General features: G+C 39.1%; 1 protein-coding gene across 1 annotated transcript in view; it reads left to right on the top strand.

Moving 5' to 3' along the window:
• The window catches only part of tsnare1 (T-SNARE Domain Containing 1), a 151,012-nt gene that overhangs the window by 28,325 nt on the left and 105,236 nt on the right, over positions 1-17,451 (top strand). Inside the window, exon 2 of the mRNA XM_079343521.1 lies at positions 2,232-2,353. Coding sequence (XP_079199647.1) covers positions 2,269-2,353 — 85 coding nt within the window. The 5' untranslated portion in view covers positions 2,232-2,268. The remainder of the gene's footprint in view (positions 1-2,231; positions 2,354-17,451) is intronic.

Below are 17,451 nucleotides of genomic sequence, written 5' to 3'. Positions count from 1 at the left end.
CGCAGAACGCCAGCCCTATAGTCCAGAGCCACCTCGCTTTCAGCACAACAATGACCGACACAATAATTCAGCAGTGTAATCACATTGGCCTGCATGTCTGAATGCTTGTCTTTCACGGTGGAGGAGAGAGCACTGGCCACTTGACTAGTGCCATGTTGTGACCTTTGTTAGAGATGCTGAAATGCTGAGAGAGATTTGTTGATGAGCCTTTCATCTGTATTTCTCTTTGCCGGGGGTGAAACACATGTTCACACGATGATTTGACCTTTTTAAGCAGAATTCAGATGAGTATTTGGTGTCCTCGGCTCTCCATGGAAGCGGCTTATAAGTTAACATCCTTAAGGGGATGACTCCAAAGTACTCCCAAGTTACTTTAGCTGCATGCTTTTTATTCCTCCACATTTTCCATGTCATCTTCTCTAATGACACACACAAACACACTCACACACACACACACCTACACACACACACACACACACACACACACACACACACACACACACACACACACACACACACACACGTGTGGGACTAGTTTGTCACAGCCCTGTAAAGGCTCATAAATCATATATGATACACACATTTCAGTTCATTCATTTCTTTCCAGAAAATCCTGATGAACACAGCCACAAACATACAGTGCATTAACTATTCACCAGTGGACAGAAGGCATGCCTTATATGATCTTAGTATAAAGTAAGCAGAAACCTCCAGTTTTGAAAAATGAAGCCAGTGTGTAAGTGCAAGATCCTGCAGTTTGTTGGAGGCTATGCTTGAGGCAGGCTCCAAGAGCCCTGGAAGTAACATATACACACCACACCACTAAGAGCTGATTAGATGTTGTTATCAAGGATACACAATGAACTTATTTACAACCCATCTGTTTTTTTTCTTCCATGAACAATACGTGTTATACATAGTTAGTAGTGTAGCTGACATGATTGACAGGTGGGCGTGGCTTAGTGGTTTGTCATAAGGCTTAAAGCCCACCTGAACTCCAGCTCTGAGACAGGATTTCAGCATGCTGTCGATGAGCCCCTTGCATTAACTGATGGATGACATCACTCAGGCTTCATTAATCAATACCAGTCTATGGAGTAAAGATGGCTATCACACGTCAGTGCCACATGTTTGGTCAAAGATATTTTTGCCATATATGAAAAGGACAAGGAATGAAAAACTTTTTAGTTGTTACACAAAAATGATAAATTAGGTGATTTTTTTTCTCACTTGTGCATTCCAGAAAGTAGTGGTTTTTTTGTTTGTTTGTTTTTCCATTTTTGCATATCAAAGTAAACTAATGAAATACTTGACATATTTAGAGGGAAATCTGACATCTGTCTTTTATTTTTCACAATGCAATCTATTGTGACCAAATTATATGTAAGTAATTATCTAATCACAGGGGTCACTTGCTCCCCTCCCACTTTTTTTTACAATTAAGTTTTAGCTTCAAATGTTTCGGTAACTCAGATGACATCAGATGAGTGCGTTTTGAACGACAGACAGTATGTGATATGAGTTACAGGCAAAATAATTTGACAATTAACTGGTTTTATAACGACAAGAAACACTGTCAAAACCCAGAGAAGACTCTAAGATTTTAAAGAACATTCTGGACCTCATCTTCCATACCCAGAGAAAATTGAAAAATCTTCAAAATGGGAGATTTCATATTCAGTGAAGGGTCTTTTCTTCTGAGTGAAATCAGCAGTATATAGACATGATGACTTTCTTTGGTCGTTTCTTGGACCCACTTATAAGACCACAAACTGTCTGAGAGATGCTGTTGTTAGACGTTTTGCAAAAGGATGGCCATATTTTCTAATTTGGATTTATTTATTTTTTTTAACTTTCCCTGCTTAATTATTCAATTAAGCTTAATGAAATGAGTTTTACACTTTTAACCATATGTGATAGATTTCAGTGAAACAGAACAAACAAAAACCAAGATGCAGTTGAGGCTCAGTGGTAAGTGTAAGTGGAAAGGGATTACTAATTGAAGAGTGATATGATTATCTAGACGAAACATAAACAATCATTGCTTTCTTATATCTCTATATATCTTGCAACTCATGTTGAAAAATCATGCAGCATCCATTCCCTATTACACCCGACAGATGAAGTCTGTTCAGCCTCTGCTCATTTTGTGGTGTAATATCTTTACCGGTGGACAGAACTGGAAAGAAACTGTTTCTTTATTGATTTCTTTGTTTGTTTTTTGTCCATAGACACCAAAAGCTGAAACACCATCAACTATCAGGCAGGATGTCGTACGGGTCCATAGACGGAGGCTCTTTTGGCAGTCGTAACCCATTCGGTGGTCCTACGAGGCAGGGCTACCAGCCAGTAGGTAAGGACACATGAACGTTTACGAGTTCATGAAATGTTCATGTCATTGCGCTTTATTAAAGTTTATATACAACAATTACTTTACATGTGATATGGTATAATTATCATGAAAAAAATATTTGAGCTTTGGCGTAGTGCTGTCATTTTTTTAAAAAGTTTTTTTGAAGCTGGTTCCTTAAAAGCTGAGATTTTGTCTTAGCTTTTTTGCGTGTCACAGAGGTGTAGTGTGTTTGTCTTGATTTTCACATATTTCTGATTGTTATCTTAGAATGTTTTTCAGGCTTATGATCAGCCAGCATTTAAAATGAGTCTTTTTAGCTAATGACAAGGTTTTTCTATTGTCCACATACAAACTAAGAAAATATAGATGAATAACGATTATTGCTATATTGATTAAAATGATTAAATACATGTGATAAATAACAGTAGAGGATGTTACTAACTACTTTTAATAAAGTGGCAAATAAGGTTTCATTAAGGTCCCAGGCCACCCTGTCCATCACCTACACCCAGCCATGCTGCCCAGGCAAAACCTGGACCTGAGCCCATCCAGCTCACTGCTCTCACTACTATATCTCAGGGTAGTTGTGATGATCTTTTTGATGCAAAAAGTAGATGGAAGTAAACAGTGTTGTAGTCAAGACCACACTAACCAAGACCAATATACATCAAAGACTAGAAAGCTTAGAAACCGAGACAAGACTAAGACATTTAAGGATCGAGACCGAGACCAAGCTCAAAATAAAGGCAGGGTTGGAGTCAAGACCAAAACTATAAATATCAATAGGAAGTCATCATCATGTGTGCAGCGGGCTCATTTAGACCACAACGGGTAGGCTGCAGCGGTAACCTGCTAAGAATGAATCTAAGTTATTTGTATTTTTTAGAAATTCTGATAAAGATGTGGAAAAAAGGCCCGTCAGTGGTGGTCTAGAGCAATCCAAAGTCCGCCCAGCCTGAGACCGAGACAAGACAGTACAAACGCTCTTGATTACGAGGTGAGACAGAGACCTTCAAAAAGTGGTCTCGAGACTTGTCATGAGTCCAAGACCAATTTAAAGTACTACAAAACTAGCGAATACTCACCCAGAGCTGCACACAGAATTCCCGTTGGTGATGTGAAGTTAATATGTGAGCCGGATAATTTATGAATCAACATTAATGAGCAAGGAAGGAGTCAATCATGTGAAGAATAAAACATGAAAATAGAGAGGGGGAGGGTGCTAAACTTAAATAATCAACCTCTCAAACATACAAAGCATCAACACAGCACTCAGGTGTTACTGAAACCTGTTCTATATTTCATCATTGTGGCTTAATAAATGTTTGCATGATTTGGTGTACTCTCTGATAAGCAGGTAATCAGAATCAGGTGTTGGCGTCATTTATTATTCATGAAGAATTTAAAGAGCATATTGCAGGTTAAAAAAAAGTGTAAATTAGCACTTCATGTTGTCTGATAAGGGCTGTAGAATAAGTACATCCATTTTCTGTACATTCTTCAACACATAAGTGCTCTAATTTAGAGGAGAAAGTGGCTGTTTTTAGCGTAGCTGTTTCGAACTCGCTTTTTTTCAACAACGCGTCATATGACGTAACGTAAGGGAGTCGTGTTCTGTTACTCTGCTTTCATCGGCTTTATGCGTACGTGTATGAATGAATGAATGAAGCCTTTATGGCCCCTGGGGGAACTTGTCTTACACTGAGAGCATAAAACACTTTACAAACAAACATTTAGAAGGCAGCACAAAAGAATTAAAGCACAAAAAAACAGGCTAAAACATGATTAAAGAGGTGTAATGATACGTGGTAGTGAGTGAGAATAGACAGGATGCCTCCCTGCAATAGTTTGTAATTTGAGCGGCGCACATTCGGGTGCATAGTGTAAGTGGCTTGATTATTCATAGTGTGTTTTGGTGAATTATTCCCACAACCTCAGAAACGATCGAACAGACACGTTGAATATTTTGGCATCAGACGCAAAAGCGTTTCCTTATTAATGATTTAAATCTCTGGGTGTTTAACATCAAATATTATATACGCAGACAAGCATTTAATGATTTGATCTGCTGGAATCCTCTGTTATATTCTCTAGTTTGCGCGTAATAGACACCGGACAGTCTGTATTAATATATGTAGTCATACGATTTATCATAAATCCAACTCTGTTACAAGAGAGCGTGTGTGTGTGTGTGTGTGCGCGCAGTGGGGAAAGACGGAACGCGCAGTTTGGAAACAAACAGAAACACAAGCTTTACTTCTGTCGGTCCTTTATCCCATTAAAATTGTAAACTTTTTGTAGAAGCCTAATATATGTGCATGTGTCCATGATTTTCTATGTTAAACAGATGGAGATTCAGCGGGACTCCCTTATGTTACGTCACAGCCGAATGCGGAAGTAAAGAGCAAAGACATGCGAAAACGTACTAAAACGTCTCCAGGAGACCCTGTGGGTTATTAATTTCTGAATTTCTTTAAAAACAGAATTGTCAACGTATTTTCCTATGATTAGTTAAGTTTTGTCTTTAACCTGCAATATGCTCTTTAAGCAATCAAGCATACATGTGCAAGAGTAACAAAACACACACAAATACAGCCATGACAGGGAAGCACATTTAGGCTACACATACGTTTGTCTATGCACAGTCCCATGACAACTTCAAGTGTGTGCATTCATGCAAGAATATGAATAGAACATGTACCCCTATATAAACTACAGTATGTGTGTCAGTCATCCATGCCTTATGTATGTGTGTTTGTACAGTATGTGTGTGTTTGCTCCTGCACAGAGGTCACTGGCTGTTCTCGAGGTTAAGCAGTGTCAAAACCAGTTTCATTAGATTTTGATCCTCTCGCTGCTTTCATTAGCCTCGTAATGGGTTGGGAGCGAGACAGAACCCCTGAGGAAAACACGGAAAAACTTGCTAGCAGCCAAAATGTGTGTGTGCGTGCACGTGTGTGTGTGTGTGTGCCCGTGTGCATGTATATAGGTTCAGAGTAATGGTGGAGTTGCACATTATGCATGGCAATCCAGTTTTTTTATGTGATAGCTTGGACAAAGTACCATTTAGACAAATCAATGTGACTGTCTTTATTCAAGACTAATGAATAAAGACAGAGTGTCTGTTCTTTAGCATATCTTGTATAAATAATGGGCTCTATCACATTGAGTCATGTATAATAATCACCTTAACTTTTATTTGTTAAATGTTGGTAGTTTACATCTGCAGTCCCTCGGCAGGTCATAATTAAAACGTCACATGGTGATGTTGACTTTCTTTCTAAAGCCTTAGATTCAACATGTTGTCCGTTGCTGTGTTGACTTTGGAGAGCCAGAAGTGACCATGAGAGGGGGACTCAAAATCGAGCAGTTATTAAATGCCAAAGTTAAGTTATTAAAGGTGAACTGTCTTTGCCCATGGCTTATTCATAGCTTGTGAATCAGCAAGTTAACCTGTGTGTTTCACCCAGAATGAACTTTTGTCTGAGTTGTAGCAGAACACATTAAGTATTTATTAGGCTGTAAAGGTAAGACAGCATTGTAGCAGACACTTCTTGCTCGTCCGTCAAAGAAAATTTTAAGTCAAATTTTAGCCTCAGTACATGGAGTGCGCAACATAACCGCTAGGCTCTCCAGCGCCCCAAGACTAGATTTAACTTGATAATGGTTGCACAGTTTGACATTATTCAAAGCACAGTTTGAACAGAAGAGAAATTGTTTCCTTTTTTTATCAGTGTGTTTTTTTACAACGTCCCATTTCATTAAAATGTTAACTTCAAAATTCATCAATGCAGTGACTGCTCAGTGTGTTCGCTGCAGAGTGTTTCAGGCAGAACCTCAATAAAATGAAAAAGCTGAAATCGCTGAGCAGAACATTCAGTGTAATCCACTGCTGTTAGCTTTATGAATAAGGCCTTGGGTGTGTTTTTTTTTTTCCTGGTTCAATGTTCCCTATTTGGCCAGTCAGCGGCAAATGAAAATGCCCTTATCTGTCTGCTTTGTACTGTGCATTTAGCATACAGAATGTATGTTCACACCAATCACGTTTGATACTCGAGGGGAGAAGCTGGCACAAGTCATTATGCTGCAGTTCAGATCCAAAGTGAAGGAGAAAGGCAGGATGTGTCACAAGAAACAAACATTGCATATGCTTTTTGTCTCTGGACTCCAGCACACTGTACTCATAAACGAGCCCAAAAATACTCCCTCTCAGTCAACCTGACAGTCAGCTTCTCTCTCCTCGTCTTCCCTTTTGTGGAGAGACAGATGGAGCCAGAGTCCCCAGAAAGAGGGAGTTGGGGGTGGTGGTGGTGGTGGGGTCTTTGATCACAGTGAAGTCTGGGTACATTATGAGGGATGTGTGTGTTGGCGGAGGGAGAGATGAGGAAGGGGTAGAGCAAGAGCCTGTCAGATATGCCGTCTGTTGCTCAGGCTGATCTGAAGGGGAGCTCAGGAAATGATCAAAGCCCAGGTTAAGTCTCTAATAGAGCTGTCTTTTAGGCTAATCTCTCCCCTCCTTCTCCCGGCAAAAGCTCTCAGCCCTCCGCCCTGCACTCTGAGAGGCAGAGTGTCACTTGCAGCACAGTCTTATTCAGGATGACAGACAACACAGCTTTAATATCAACACATAGTGACACGCCATATGTTGTCCTGAATAAGTACTGAGAATGAAAAGGTGCAAAAGCTCACTGATTTGATTATTGACAGCTTACAGTTGTGGTGGAAGTTTTTAAAGGAATTAATATGAAGATGTCAAATGAGTTATTTTGATTTCATTTATTATTCTAACAAACATATTCTTTCAAACAAAATGTATTTAATACCTTAATTCTTCTCTCTCTGCTGAATGAAGGAGTTCTCAAACTTTGCTTGGGTTTAAATAATTTTTTCTTTGAAATGTCTGAAAAATGGTTAACATTTTTTAAATGCCAATACATGTTCATTCTTTCGTTGATTAGCCACTCATCTGTGAGGTCACTCACTGCTTCAGAGCCAGAAGCAGACATGATGATAGTCAAAGCAAAATGGCAGAGGTCGAGTTATCTGGCCAATGAGGTGGCATCTTGGTGCTGATAACAGTTGTCAAAGCAGGGTTTTATCCGTTTATGATCACAATCTAAGATCGATGGTGGACAGTCTGCACCTGTTCTTTGACCTGCATTCACAAGCTCTGCATGTGAGGTAATTAGAGAGATGTTGAGTTGTGCTTTTTCTTTTTTTGACCACTTTGCCTGGTCATACCAATTTGCCCATGAAAACATCTAGAAGATCAGACCTTGTGATATCTTGTGATATCACACATTTACTATCACAACTCTCTACTGGCAGGCCCTCCTCCATGCACAACCAAACACCTGCATGATCCAAAAGGCATCTGCATGGCTGGTCTTCAACCTACTATTGTTATTGTTTGTTTTTATACTGTAAGACTTTGAGACATTCTTTTAAATGAAAGGTGTGCTATAACTAACTCTGCCTCTGGTCACTTCCTGTCAGCACCTGTGTGTCTGTTTCAGTTGTTCATTTACACTTCATTCTTTCTAGATCAGTGCTTGTGTATTTACTCTCTGATGTACGTCTCATTGGATAAAATTGTCAGCTAAATGATGATTTGGGTATTAAAAAAGAGGAGGTGGAGGAGTAGAACTAAAGACCCAGAGAAATTCATATATTTGTAGTATTCTCTTTTTATGCAGGAACTGGCAAGAACAAAAACAGATTTATTTCCTAATTATCAAAGAAGAGATGAGATGTTGCTTGACAAAAGCATCCCAGCCCTCCAACATCTCACATCACAGTTCGAGGAATACCACCTTTTTTTATTTCTGCAGGAGACATCAGACCTGAACTCTTGATGTGTCCACATGGTGAGCTACCTGTGGTGAGCTCTCAGATATGACCCTGCGCATTAAGTCTGAATGAAGTAGGAGTGGGGGGGACCAGGTGTGACAAAGCTGGGATGAACATTTGCTCCTCCAGCTCCATGCTCTGCTGATGGGCAGTAAGTGACCAAAGTGGGCCACATGTGAGACAAACACGGATGGATTATTGGACCAACTGAGACACCATTGATCTCAGGTCCAGCCTGATGTGACCTTGCATTGTCATATGAGTTCTTTATTTACAACAGCCATCTACAGCTACCCTATGTATAACTTCTGACCATTTGATACCACTAGATGGCAGCTAAAACCAGATGGCCTCTTAAATCTAAGCTTTGGATTGGTAAAGTGAGCAACATGTGCTGCTAACGTCAAAGCAAAAACACAAATTTAACCAGAAACAGGTCTTACATTAAAGGTGTTTGGCCTCCTGGCAACCACATACATTGTGCATATCAATTCAGCCACACTCCTAATTATGCAAACGTTTGGATCAATCTGAACCCTAAAATAATAAAAACATAAAAGTTAAAAGATCAAATCATCCCCCAAACACTTTTAACCAATAAAAAATGAGCTATTGATGAGAGAATATTCCAGAAGTGCTTGTACCGGCCTGCGAACATGTTTATTCCTGCTATTGAACTTGACCTTTTAATGACCTCACTAATCAGAAGCAACGGGTGAAAACAGAACATCTCCTCTCATACCACTTCCTGTCACTCAGGGTGAACCCCAGGGTTCAATCCTCGCCCCCACTCTCTTCTCCATCTATATTAACGATATCCCCAGATCTGTCACAAACTCTTCCATCCACCTCTATGCTGATGACACATTCCTTTATGTCATTGGTCCGTCCCCAGGTGCAGTACATCACTCCAAGATCCAGTGGGCCTTCTCCTCCTGCTTAACATAAAAAACAAGGTCATGTGGTTGTGGAAGGGCTGCACTCGTTGAAATGTTGTAAGCTGCTATCTTTTAACTGTGCTGGGTGTGTACGTGCTACCGTTCGTCTCCATCTGTGTTGGATGTACCTGGACGAGTCGGGTGTGTGCTGTTCCATTTAACATTGACCCACCCAGTGTTAAAAGTTGAAACAGTCAAACAACAATACAAAAACAAATCTAAATGTATTCTGCCTTGTAAAGTTACTAGTTTTGTTAATGGAGGCTTAAATAGACCAATACAACATTTTTTGAAGTCCGTATACTTGGATGCTCTCTGTAATGTTGCCTGACACTGTGAAAACATGTCTTCATAACAACGACGAAGTTCACAATCATCATCTTATGTTGTGGAGCTTAGAGAGTTTGTGTTTGCAGCACTTTTAAATTTGATGGATGATTTTGCCTTTTTTAGTCCAGCGCTTTCAAAATATGATCGTGTCCTGGGTCAAATAATCAGACCGAGAATTGATTTCTGATCAAAGCCAGGGTTAATTACTTGCAGTTATAAATATTATTTAACATGCATTCATTTTTCGAGGCCACCCAATCAACTGATTCTTGACTATGAGTAGATATTTTTGCTGGATGAAAAGTAATCATTAGTTAAAAATGGTGGGTGAAAACAAAATTGCAACATGGTGAATTTAAATTATTTCTGAAGGGTTCTGATCTGCAGCCTTCTCAATGAATTCATTTAAATTTCAATCATTCTTAATTCTCTCAGCTCTCCGTCCGCCAAATAAGACCTGAGCTGTCCTTAATATCAGAGCACTTAGCTTTTGGTTATTTCTGAAATCAATCAATAAGGATTAACATACAATCGGAGAGAAAGAGGAGTAAACTTCTCTTCAGTACAGAACAAAAGTATGAACCCTGCAAAATGTTTTTATGTATTTTTAATTTACAGATACATTTTCCTTTCATTCGGTTCATTTCAAAAGCTTTAATTGTTATACATACTGATTTCTAAAGCCATAATGTGGGACAAAAAAATCTGATACTTTAAATGAGTATGGGGTTGATTAATGACTTCTGAAGAAGACCTGTCCCCGTCCCTGACTAAGGGTTTAGTAGTTGAGCCTGATTTATCAGATTTGGTCTGTAGTTGACTAAAGGTCCATTTTCACCAAGCGGTTCAGTTCGGTTCGTCTCGTTACGGCACGCCTTTTGTGGCTTTTCCAGATTAAGATTAAATCAGATTTAGACTAAAACCGGGAAAGGTCCCCAAATTACCGACCCCTATCGTCCTACTTTTTGGTACCCTTCTGTTGGGGAGCCAAGTATATCCATCCGACCCTAGAAGGTGGAGCTTAACACAGTATGCAGTCTGTTGATTGGTCCCGTACGACAGTGGCATTAAAAGACAAACACAACCCCGCCGTGTTTTAACACACAGTCGATGGTTTTTTTGTTTGTTTTTCGTCAGTATTTCTCCTCACGGCACACAGTCTTCTCTAAATCAAAACTTGATCATGTTTTTGTAACAAAGAGCCACATGTCAATATACAGTTACTCACTCAGAGGTGTGTTAATTGTCCTGATAGCAAGCAAAGTTATTTCTCCTCTCCTTTCGTTTCCCCATTCCTCTGTGTTTATTAATTATTATTATTTTTATTTTTTTACATCAGCAGCGGCGGTCATATTTCAGGAGGGGCGTACCACCGCTGGTAAATACATAGAGTGGAAACACTTCAGTGACAAAACAGATGAATTGCTGGATCTTGTTCTTTGTTTACTGTGTTAAGTTTTCCTTTGTTGAATTTATTAGCAGGGTACACTGGGTTGCGCTGCAATAATGTCCTACCATCACATAGATGACGCAGCTATCGGCATCTGGCTTAGACATCGCCTTCCATATAGTGCCATACATTTTATTCTATAATATGACACTGTTTTTCTAACAATAAGTCTGCTTTATTGTGACATTTTGACAATATTATAAATGTGTAATACAGCACGCAAACACACAGACACACTGACAGGCATTGTGTGCTTGTCAGACCAGAACAATACAAGTAAACACATTTTAACGTACCAGTGGAAGATTTCCTGAACCCATATAATAATCCACCAAACTCAGTCCAAACGATTTAGATCCTGAACGATCCACAAAACTGTGAAAAAAAATCCTCTACGTTTTGATGAAACTTAATAGCAGTGTATAACAGCCAATGAGAGCCTTTGTTGAAAGGAGGTGCCTCTGTTGTGCCCCTGTTCTGACAGACAATTGCACTCGACTGTACCGATGACTGACATCTCTTGTAGCCAATGAAATTCTCTAAACATGGAAACATTGTCAATACTTTGTTGTGATTTCTTCATGCACACACTAAAGAGATTGATTTCAAGAACAAGGGTTTTTCTAGAAAGACAGAACAAACGATAGAAAGGATTAATAAGGTGTGATTTACACCAAGGTATGAGTCATGAATTATTTGCAGAAAACCGATCTACGTAAAATTAGACACAAAAGATCCCTATATTGCGGGAAGGTTCCTCCACTGAGGCTCTAACGTACCCATTATCGAGTACTCGGCTATATAGGATCAGCCCGAGATCAAAAATCTGTTTTTGCATTGTAAGCCTTCAAGCTTCTTTTGTGCAAAATTCTGCAGACCACAAAATGTCATTTATTCAACAATAATTGCACCCTTTCAAAATAAAGGCAAACAATAATTGCACTGGACTGAATGCATCATAATGATAAGGATGATCCATCAGCTTTTAACTGAAATGTACTGAAACTTAAAGCACTGTCATTTTCTGTTCACATTAATGTCTGGTCTGGATTTGACTGACAGAGAAATTATGAGAAACATGTTTCATCTAAATGAGCACAGTTTAGATGTATTTAATTGTTATCACATATGGTTTTTTTGTATATTTTAATGAATATTTTAGCTGATCAGTCTGTCAGCTTAATGTTTGAAAATCTTTCCTCAAACTCTTTTTGAAATGGTGCATCTCCCACTGAGCAAAGAGAGATGGATAATGGATGGCTTTTATCAAAGAAATCAAAATATTCAGCCAAACATCAGCTGCTGAGCAGTTTGGTGTTCACTTGAACTGAACAAAACTTTCCATGCTTAATATTCAATGTTTTCCTGTGACATGGATCATGCATATGGCCTTATGTAAGCCCCTGACTTCCTCCCTGTGAAGACAAGGGGAATCTGTCATGAATTCTTGTGGTTTGCTCACTTTCTACACATTATCCCAGTTTGATTCAAAGGTATTCCAAAAATAGCTATGTATTATATAATAATACCGATGAGACACTTGTTGGAAGTTCCCCTTCTTTAGCATCATGAATGTACACATTTAAGAAGTTAATGTAAAGTCCGCCATGTGTGGCATCTTGGTATAGATGTAGCAACTTCACATCTGAGTTTGAACACAGTTTCATTTCAAATACAGCGGCTTGATCACTGAATCCATGCTTCAACATTTGATCCTGCAGGCACCAGAAATGCACACTGTCCACAAGCTTTTTGTTTTGGTCTCACATCATGTAAGAAAAAATGATTTAAGTATCATTGAGTCAGGTTTGATTCCTGTGTTAAGTAAAGAGAGTACATATTAATATTTAAGTAATTGACTTATTGTAAAGCTGCATTACATTACCATTCCTGCCAACTTTAGTTTTTGTATGACAAATTTAATTAATATGATTTTCTAACACCAATATGTGCACCTAGCCTGATACACGCTCAGAGTGGAATTTTTAGCACAAAAAAAAAAGTAATTTAAATGTTTTGGGGATCTCTGAGCTCTGAATACAAAGTGTAGTTTTTATGGGAGAGTGCATAGACAGGGGATTGTGTGAATTGGTCAAATCCCTCTGAGAATGATAATCAAACTGTGCCAGCTCCACCTGCACTGGCAGCTGTTTGGATCATTTCCAGGTTCTTATTCTCCCCCTCTGCTTCTCAGTGGCTAAATCGCAGATTTTTTGGGAAGAGTAAAATGTGTCGCCCCTAACTGAGGAGAGAGCACCACTGACCCTGGGCGTAATGAGATAGAAGCTCTTGATTAAGTTCCTCTCTGATTTGAGAGTATAATTGAACATGTTGCAGATAGCACATTTGTGCTATCGACAAGCCTCTCTGAGAAGACACGATGGTAATTTATCCCCAGCGAGCACAAGCCTCTCACTCATTACTGTAGGAGAAATCAGGGCACTTTCTATTGATTATTCAGCCCTTAAAAAGGAGAAAAAAGAAATCCAACCACCCTGCCAAACTGATAATCATCTATAATCAGTTCACTGGGAATATGCAGAGTGAGACTTTGCCCTGCAGCTTTCTTGCACTAGTTTCACTTCAAGCTCTTGCTCATATTTTGACAGCTATGATGCTGTATGCTCAACAAATACTGAATGTCAGAAAACAAACTGATCTATGCTTTCCACATTATCTTAATATCTTTCAACCACATCCAGATTACAACTTTTCACATCACAGTCTCTGGATCACCTGTGCTTTTACACATCACATTATAGGCGAGCCAACTTTAAAATGTGGGGCACTGTGTAAAATGTAATGTCAGGTTGGTGGAAAAGAATAAATTAAAAGAACCCAAGTGCAGAATATAAACCCCTAAAGTGCTTTTTTTTTGTGTCCACCTCAGTATACTGAACATTTCAGTATGGATACTAACTTCCAGGTTTAGTGCAGTATGGATCGGATGCATGTTTTCAGGAAATGGATTGTATTTTACCACAATGCTGCCTCCAATTTAAATCAAACACATATTGAATATGTTTAATCTAGAGTTAAAGTCCCTTCTAAAATCAGTGTATACTGTGAATGACCAAAAAATGCATACTAAAACATCAAAAGAGTCTACTGAAACTCCCCACTAAAAAGTCTGTACTGCCTCAGGAACACTTCAAGAAGACGTATCTGTGATAACTGTTCTTCACAGAATTCTCAAATACTGGCTGAAACTCGACCATGCAAGCCTTATAACACTGTCACTGTCTCTGGGCCTAGGCTCATTTAAGATAGACTGAGGCGAAGTGGAAAACTGTCCAGAGGTCTGATGGGACAAAATTAGATTTTCTTGTCCTGTTCTTTGTGCTAAAGAGGAAGGGGGCCATCCAGCTTGTTAGAAGTGCACTGTTCAAAAACGTACATTGTTGATGGTATGGGAGTGAGGAATTTAAAAAAATATACTTCATAAAGAAATACATATATCAAAGGATGCACTATGTTAGGATGTCGACACATACATAGTTGCGAGAGAGACAGAGATGTGAGAAAAGTTGCAAGTGTTGAGATTCCTCCGCTTGCCTCCTATATGCGAGGTGCTTCACAGGAGGAGAGCAGAGGCTTTAGTACGGCAAGTTGTGACCAAAATACCCATCAAATAACTTCAATTGGTGACTTCTTTCTTTATAGGTTTCCATCACTTAAATGACAAAGAGGCTTGTTTGAGCTTCAGCATGGTCTTTTTGATTTTCTTTAACACAACCTGCATATACATCACCTCGCAACCACAGAAAAACAGATATATCATTATAAACTGCAACTTTTGGGAAACTCTGGCCGGCCCTTGAACAGCACACAGGAAATTATTGTAATCCCTAACATCAGCAAAGTCCTTTCTGTTTATGTGATTTGAAGAGGAATCATAATTGGCAACGCATTCAGACGAATGTGTCTCGATGTCGAAGACAAAAAGTGCCCTCACAAATGCCTCTTTGTGTAACTTTTCATTAAATTTAAGAGTATTTAGAGTATTTTTGAGATTAAGATCATGCAAAACATAAACAAAGGGCCATTTCCTTGTATATGATATTTTCAGTTCTTATTAGCTTCCACTTGCACTCAAAACAGCAGATGGCATGTTATTTTTTGATTATTTTGACTTTTTGTCAAACATGATGATGGGGGCGGGCAAGGGTGTGTTATTGCTCATAACTTTAGATTCATTTTCCCCCAGTGAGGTGAAGGCTAAAAGAAAGGACACTCAGGAGTTGTATCAACAGAAGCTCTCCAACACTGATTTGAATCACTCATTTAATCAATTTTATTTGACCTGACCTGACAGTATTAACTCACTGAGGCTTATTTAGATTTAATTTAAGCAGCCATCATTATTTTTTTAAGCAATCCATTGCACTCCAAACATGACCAACAGGCCTTGATGAGCTGTTTTGGAAACCCATCATGGTGGTTACCATATTGGATATGTTGACTCTCAAACTTAAATCAACAACAGCCAAAGAGACTCAGAAGGTTAGCCATGGCCTTACGATAGTGTGTGCTGATGAAGATATAAACTTATCAACAGGCTGTAAACACATTATTTCAGCTGTGTGTTGTGTGTGTGACTTCAGAGTCTTTTGGAGCTGACCTCAAGTGGACACTCATTGGCTTATTTCTGATAATACACCAGAGGTTGCTGCTTGTTTGGTCACAATGCTGCACTCATCAAAAAGTAACAGTCAGTCTCTGGTGCTGTCATTGCTCTGGTGTCAGATAGTTTCATATTAAATCATCATGTACCTGCCATGCTGAAGAAAAGCAACTTCTCCATGTTAACTCATGCAGGCAGAGACATAGACTTGGAGCATTGGGAGCAGTATCATCCCCTTCACGTCAGTTTGGCACAGATGACAGAGGCGATGGCAACACAGGCTGAGTATTGGACAAGTCTGACATAGAGATTAAACAAGTCCATGAGGATCCTGCCTCACTACTCAACTCCTACACACAGCATCCCACACAGTGACAGGCTGCCCAAGCTGCTCCTTATACTTATCCCTCCATGATTTCAATGTAAGTCTTGTAACTTGGCTGCAATGTAAAAGTAGACGATTCACGTCATCTGTCTGCAGATATTGGCAAGTTTTCATTTCACGAGTGTCACAGGTCACTGAGAAGAAACCTTACCTGGGGAACAGTGAGGGGAATCACAACTCATTTTGGTGATCCAGATCATTTAGCTCAGCTCAGCAACAAGAGCTTCGCCTCCTAAACTGCTCTTAATTTGGTATCGATATCAGCCAGGGCCGTGAATAGTAGTCTTTAATTTCCTTAACTTTTACCATTCATTCTCTATGGTAGTTCTTATCACTACGGATGTAATATACTTTTGGCCACTATGGAGATTTGGGGGGCGCTGTTTCACCCGTTTGATAAAGGTAAGGAGACCCCCTTTCTTCAGGTTTGAGTGACAGTCCGACAGTCAGTGCAGGGTGTTCATCACAAAGTGAAGAGAACTCCGTATCAACAGTTTATCGTCACCTTTTTCACAACTTTAATAACATATATCCAACTACACAAACGTAAGTCTGGCTTGTTTTTTCATAGACTTTATTAACAATCCTCATTTATATCTTAAAACCTGTTTAATGGTAGTTTCGTTGTGTTGACAAAATACGAACTATGATTTCTTTTTGCTAAGGTAGCAAGGTGGTACAATATCGGTAACGTTAATGTTATTTTTACACTGATGAAAATAACTTGTTAACTGTAATATTAATGTTATTTTATTGATTATTGACGACTGTAATAAAACAATTTCTCTCCTGCTGATAGTGACAAAAAAATCCTTTTTGTTTGAACCTTTCACGGTTTTTTATTCATATAATCATTGTGTTAGGTTAATGTTTTGTTTTTATACAACAATAGCTTACATTAAAGATTCAATTGAATTGCCATGTAAAAAAAAAACACTTATTATAAGGTATCACATCAAAGAATGACTCTATCTGGTGTGTAAGTGTTATTACCTCGTCATTAAAAATGCAGGTTATTTTATATACATCAGTAACACTGTTGATATAACAGCTTGATTACCCTTTGATTAATATAACAAATATACATTGTGTTCTGCTGTGCACAGGAGATAATGAAGAAGACAGTTGACTTCTTTCCAGGAAGGGCAACAGTGTCCTTCAGGAAGGGTCCGTCAGGCCATGTTCGCCAGGACCCCTCTGACGAGGCCATGAGGATTAAAAAAATCCCTCCCTTCAGGACAAGTCCCCTCCTCAAAAACAGGACCAGGTGAGAACCAATGCTCTCACTCTGGTTTTTCAACGTGGAGGCGATGTGTCAGACCGCCAGGAGGTAATGGGCGAGTAAAACTGGAAAAACAGCAGCATCAGAAAAAGATGAGCAGGAACTGTTCTGCCTGTGGTCAGCCAAAGTCCAGATATCTTGGGGATGGCTGTTCAGTTCATTTCTTTTATCAGTGCCCATTTGTACTTTTATTGTTCAACGAAGGTTTTTAAGATCTATGAACATGAAGGCCTTAAGAA

Source organism: Symphodus melops (genome assembly GCF_947650265.1).
Source record: "Symphodus melops genome assembly, chromosome: 5".
Lineage (NCBI taxonomy): Eukaryota > Metazoa > Chordata > Actinopteri > Labriformes > Labridae > Symphodus > Symphodus melops.
Note: the sequence above shows the minus strand (reverse complement) of the source record. Positions and strands in the feature narration are given on the sequence as shown.